At 43.5% G+C, this 6,111-nt stretch overlaps 1 protein-coding gene across 1 annotated transcript in view; it reads left to right on the forward strand.

The window, feature by feature from the left end:
• me1 (malic enzyme 1, NADP(+)-dependent, cytosolic) overlaps nt 1–4,442 on the forward strand; it is a 115,397-nt gene extending 110,955 nt beyond the window's left edge. The window contains exons 11-14 of the mRNA XM_020452543.2: nt 20–162; nt 1,366–1,539; nt 3,818–3,916; nt 4,049–4,442. Of these exons, the coding sequence (XP_020308132.1) occupies nt 20–162; nt 1,366–1,539; nt 3,818–3,916; nt 4,049–4,216 (584 nt within the window). The 3' untranslated portion in view covers nt 4,217–4,442. The remainder of the gene's footprint in view (nt 1–19; nt 163–1,365; nt 1,540–3,817; nt 3,917–4,048) is intronic.
• The last annotated feature ends 1,669 nt before the right edge of the window (nt 4,443–6,111 follow it).

Genomic DNA, 6,111 nt, shown 5'->3' on the forward strand with positions numbered 1-6,111 from the left:
ATACGATCCTGCTCTCTAGGTGTGGCGGCCATCTCTGGAGCTTTCACGGAGGAAATCATTCGGGATATGGCCTCGTTTAACGAGAGGCCAATCATCTTCGCCCTTAGCAACCCCACCAGCAAGGCAGAGTGCACTGCTGAGCAGTGCTACGCCATCACAGAGGTACTGGAGGGGGTCTGAAGTGTGCTGTTACAAAGGTCTTCAAATGTCTGTGTACTTCAACACTCAAACAGCACTGTGCTTGAACAGTATGTGTACAGAAGTTAATATAAGTGAATGTATTGTGTTTACTGGTTAATTTGGTGGCTGACACTTGCGTGACCGAATCAAACCAATGAGTTCCTGTCCCGCCCACCTTGGGCGCCTTCTCCCCAGAGCTAAACAAAGGAGTCACATTCTGCCCAAGTGTTACTTGGTTTACTTCCTCATATTTCTGAACGGCTGAAATGAAAAACCCAGCGGCGATTTAAACGAACGTTAAAAAATATAGATATTTTCTAGGTTCATTTAGGATGTAGGCTACAACCCTACAAAGTCTGTTGTAACTTACGATATTGCAGTAAAATAAACATAAGCAGGACACAGTCTAAGACAGTCTGCATTTTAACCCCAAAACTGTTATTTCGCTTTTCATTGATCAACACCACGCAATTTGATTGACAGCATGATTGAAACTTGCCAGTGTTCATGCAGCCACTCCATAAATTGATTAAGGGCACATATTGTACTTATGTTACAGGAATTAAATTCCTTTATGTTTTATTTAACCAATTCAATGAAACACTCTGCCCACTCCTAAGAATTTGTAAGACCCTTATTTGCATAAAATGGACAGAGACCAGTCTCAAAATCAATCAGTAGCGTTTATTCTCGAGAGTACTGAACACGATTCAATTTACCACAGGTTATAAACTGAAAATGACGTCATTAGTTTTCAAACTGTCCCGTCTCTTCTCCACCCTGGTACAAAGGCAGTATCTCAAGCCTTCCCACATAGTCTCTCACCAATTTAGATAATTTATGACCGAGCCAAGGTCTCCCTGTGTAGATAAGCATTCTAGCCAGTCTGCCGATAAGATCATTAATTTCTAGCAAGGAACAGACAGTCATTGTTCTAATTCTTGATTATAATTACACACATTATATTCAGTACTAGGATTAAAAGAAATTCATACATCTATACAGTAACATAATAGTATTCTGATTATTCAGTCCTGATTGAAATGTATACATAATTAGTCATTATTGATAAAAAATCCCTTAACAACTTACTACAAAAGTTCATTTAGAAAGGTGAGGGGTACAGTATATGCACAGTATATGTTTTCCCCGTGTTGACACCCTTGACACTTGTGTTTGGTCCAGGGGCGGGGCATCTTTGCCAGTGGCAGTCCATTTGCCCCCGTGACCCTACCTGATGGGCGGACGTTCTTCCCTGGCCAGGGCAACAATGCATACGTGTTCCCTGGAGTCGGCCTGGGCGTCACTGCCTGTGCAATCCGACACGTCACCGATGAGATCTTCCTCATCACCGCAGAGGTAACACACATACACACATACATACATACATACATACATACATACATACATACATACATACATACATACATACATACATACATACATACATACATACATACATACACACATACATACATACACACATACATACATACACACATACACACATACATACATACATACACACATACACACATACATACATACATACATACATACATACAAATGTATCCATCCAATTATCATTTAATTTATTTTCAAATAGCTTCGTGACAGACATTCATTAAAATATCCTCTTAATACACACCCACACACAAACACCCTCCAACTCTCTCTTCTTCGCTCTTCAACTGACTCTCTCTCTCTGCATATTCCTCCCTATATCTGGCCTTTTGTCTCTTTTACAACACTCTCGCTTCCTTTCTCTCTATCACTTCCTATTCAACTCCCTCTCTATCTCTCTCCTTTTGTATCTCTCTTCTTCTCCTTCTCTCTCCATGTCTTTTCTCCAATTCAATATCTCTCTCTTTCTGCCTCTGTATCTCTTTCTCAATTTTTTTTACACTCAATCTCGCTATAATTCTTCCCCCATATCTCTACCCTCCTTCTTCCCTCTTCATCTTCACTCCTTTCTGGAGACCCTACATGAAAACTACTACAGTTTACTATAGAATACTACAGTACTCACTTTAGAATTCTATAGTAAACCGTAGTATACTGTAGAATACCAGAGTAAACACTACACTATTATCCGCAAAACAAGCACTGTAGTAAATGCTACAGAAATGTCTGCAAAAACACAGCCCGCAGAAACACTACACTTCTTAACTATAGTTAATTCTACAGTATCGAATGTGCATATACCTTGCCCATTCCCCTTCCCCATATCGCAATTTGTGCCACCAGGAGTGAGAAACCTACATGGCAGGTACAGTATATACCTCAATTATATAGAAAAGAGCAGAATCTCAGAACTATCCGTTCAGACCCCAGTCCTTTACCCAGTACTACCCAGTCCTACCCAGTCCTACCTCCTTACCCAGTCCTACCCCCTTACCCAGTCCTACCCCCTTACCCAGTCCTAACCAGTCCTACCTCCTTACCCAGTCCTACCCCATTACCCAGTCCTACCCAGGCCTACCTCCTTACCCAGGCCTACCTCCTTACCCAGGCCTACCTCCTTACCCAGGCCTACCCCCTTACCCAGGCCTACCCCCTTACCCAGGCCTACCCCCTTACCCAGGCCTACCCCCTTACCCAGGCCTACCCCCTTACCCAGGCCTACCCCCTTACCCAGGCCTACCCCCTTACCCAGGCCTACCCCCTTACCCAGGCCTACCCCCTTACCCAGGCCTACCCCCTTACCCAGTCCTACCCCCTTACCCAGTCCTACCCCCTTACAGGTTATGTACAACCTACTGGAGAAACTTACATTTCTCCAGTAGGTTTCCTGAAGGAGAAAGACTCCACTTTGATGTCAAGGATAATACAATTAAAACACAATAGTAAATACTACAGTAATGTCCACAAAAACACTACATGCATTACTGTTGTATATAATAGTTACTTTACTACAGTATTTATATTATAGTTAACTGTAAATACTACAGTATACTACTGTAATCACTGTAGTATTTTTGCAGACTTTAGTCTGCAAAAACACTACAGTAAAACCCAGTCTGTGCTTACAGATCATTAAGGAAATCCCTTAAACACGTCCTCATGTCTGTCCCCAACTCAGTGTCATGGAAAATATTATAATATCCCTGTAAGCCCAGTTAATAAACCGTCAGAAAAAATGGCAAAACTGATAACCTCTCATAGGCTGTTCTTTGTGCGAATGCCAATCAGCTCGCTTTGCTCTCTGCTGCCTGGCTCTGCAGACATGGGAGACGATTAAAACTTCACAGGGACGCATAAGTGGGGGTGCAGCACTGAATGACAATTTCATATTTTATTTGATACTGTCATTGTGTGCCTCAGGCATATAAGAGCCACACTTAGCCTGCCAATGAGGTAGACTGAGGATGGAGGACAGTTGCGCAACAGAAGGAGCGAGAGGGTGGGATTAATGTCAAGTCTTAGCCACATTATCTACACTGATTGCCACCCGTTATACCCTCCTGCCCACCTAGCCAGTATATCATGTAGAACATCTAATCAAATGTAACTTTATTTAAAATGCATTCCAATGTCTCAATACTCTTTACAGTAAAATGTGTGTATGTGTTGAGGTATGCCGAATATCTGTTTGACTGTGTGTGGATAACTCATCCATTTGGTTGCTCTCTGACAGACCATTGCCGACCTGGTGACGGAGAAGGATTTATCGGAGGGAAGACTGTACCCTCCCCTGAACACCATCAGAGATGTCTCTCTCAAGCTGGCCGTAAAAGTGAGAGCACACTCAGACACACACATCTGCACACACACATGTCATGGAGAGAGCAGGTTTTCTTAACGTGTTGTATACTACTCCGTCTATACCGTGTACACCTATGAACTATCGCGTTTGTGTGCCTTACAGATCGTGAAGTTTGCCTACGAGCACAAGTTGGCGACACTGTACCCGGAGCCTGAGGATAAGGAGGCTTTTGTGCGCTCCCTCATCTACAGCACCGACTATGACGAGTTTGCTGTGGACTCTTACCACTGGCCCAAGGACGCCATGACCATCCAGTCATGCAAACTGTGACGTGGCGGAGAGACTGAAGGCGAGGGACGCGGGGCACAAAGGAGAAGTGATAGGAGACCAGGGTCCAGGAAGGGAGTGAAGGAGACGACAGAAGTGCAATATCATCAAGACAATGGTGATTGTGGGTTAATAATGTAAAAGAGAAAATATCTTTATGAATGTGATAGCTACGAGCCAAAATAGACACGATGATCAAATAAAATGCTTTAAATGATTGTTTACTTCATATCTGCTGCCATTGTGTTTGTGTGGGTGTACAGTACTTTGAGAGGTTTCTTGGGGAGGTTTTGGGCATCGCCATTGTTTGCTCCCATGACCCTGTCATACTAAGAGGGAAAATACAATCTTAAAAGCTAACAGAAAATGTGTGTACAAAACGTATAACTCGGAGAACGACTGTTGGCAGTGATGCACAGGGTGAGAGGAGAGTGGGTTTTTGATGTCACATGTTCGATGTCTCCACTCAGCCGTCCCAAAGTAGCATGACTAACTCTTTCCCCATGGATATACTGCTAAGAGTCGGTCATCCATACACAAAGGCCGGGGTTATAGAGAAGTGTGTTGCCCTGCCAACAATTTGCCTGCCTATTAAAGGCTATATTCACAAGGTTCGTGGGCACCACATTCACTGTAGACTCTGCAGATGTTGGCTCAGGTGTGAATTAGAGTAAAACCGTGAAATGCCGAGTAAAACCGTGAAATGCAGAGTAAAACTGTGAAATGCAGAGTAAAACCGTGAAATGCCCTTCCCAATGACACAGAGTTTAAAAATAATACAAAATAAAATAGTAACGCGACGAATAAAATAAAATACACAAGAATGGTGCTATGTACAGGGAGTAGCAGTACCAGATCAGAGGTACGAGGTATTTGAGGGAGGTACTTTTATATATGTAGTGTACGTAAACACCCCTTAAAATTGATGGATTCAGCTATTTCATACACACCTATTGCTGACAGGTGTAGAGAATTGAGCACACAGCCATGCAATCTCCATAGACAAACATTTCAGTTAGTCAAATGTCTGCCCTGCTAGAGCTGCCCCGGTCAACTGTATGTGCTGTTATTGTGAAATGGTAACATCTAGGAGCTACAACGACTCAGCCACGAAGTGGCAGGCCACACAAGCTCAGTGCATAAAAATCGTTGGTTGCAACACTCACTACCTAGTTCCAAATTGCTTCTGGAAGCGATGTCAGCACAAGAACTGTTCGTCGGGAGCTTCATGAAATGGGTTTCCAAGACTGAGCAGCCGCACACAAGGTCACCATGTGCAATGCCAAATGTCGGTTGAAGTGGCGTAAAGCTCACCGCCATTGGACTCTGGAGCAGTGAAAACGCATTCTCTGGAGTGATGAATCACTCTTCACCATCTGGAAGTCTGATGGACGAATCTGGGTTTGGCATATGCCCGGAGAACGCTACCTGCCCCAATGTATAGGGAAAACTGTAAAGTTTGGTGGATGAGTAATAATGGTCTGGGGCTGTTTTCCATGGTTCGGGCTAGGCCCCTTAGTTCCAGTGAAGGGAAATCTTAACTCTACAGCATACAATGACATTCTAGATGATTTTGTGCTTCCAACTTTGTGGAAACAGTTTGGGAAAGGCTCTTTCCTGTTCACATGACAATGTCCATGTGCACAAAGCGAGGTCCATGTCGAGATCTGTGTGGAAGAACTTGACTGGCCCTTCACATGGCCTTGACCTCAACCCCATCGAACACCTTTGGGATAAATTGGAACACTGACTGCGTAACCAGGCCTAATTGCCCAAAGTCCCCGCAGTAATGTTCCAACATCTAGTTGAAATCTTTCCCAGAAGAGTGGAAGTTATTATAGCAGCAAAGGGGGGACCAACTCTATATTAATGCCCATCATTTTGGAATGAGATGTTCA

The sequence above is a fragment of the Oncorhynchus kisutch genome, linkage group LG2, assembly GCF_002021735.2.
Source record: "Oncorhynchus kisutch isolate 150728-3 linkage group LG2, Okis_V2, whole genome shotgun sequence".
Taxonomy (NCBI): domain Eukaryota; kingdom Metazoa; phylum Chordata; class Actinopteri; order Salmoniformes; family Salmonidae; genus Oncorhynchus; species Oncorhynchus kisutch.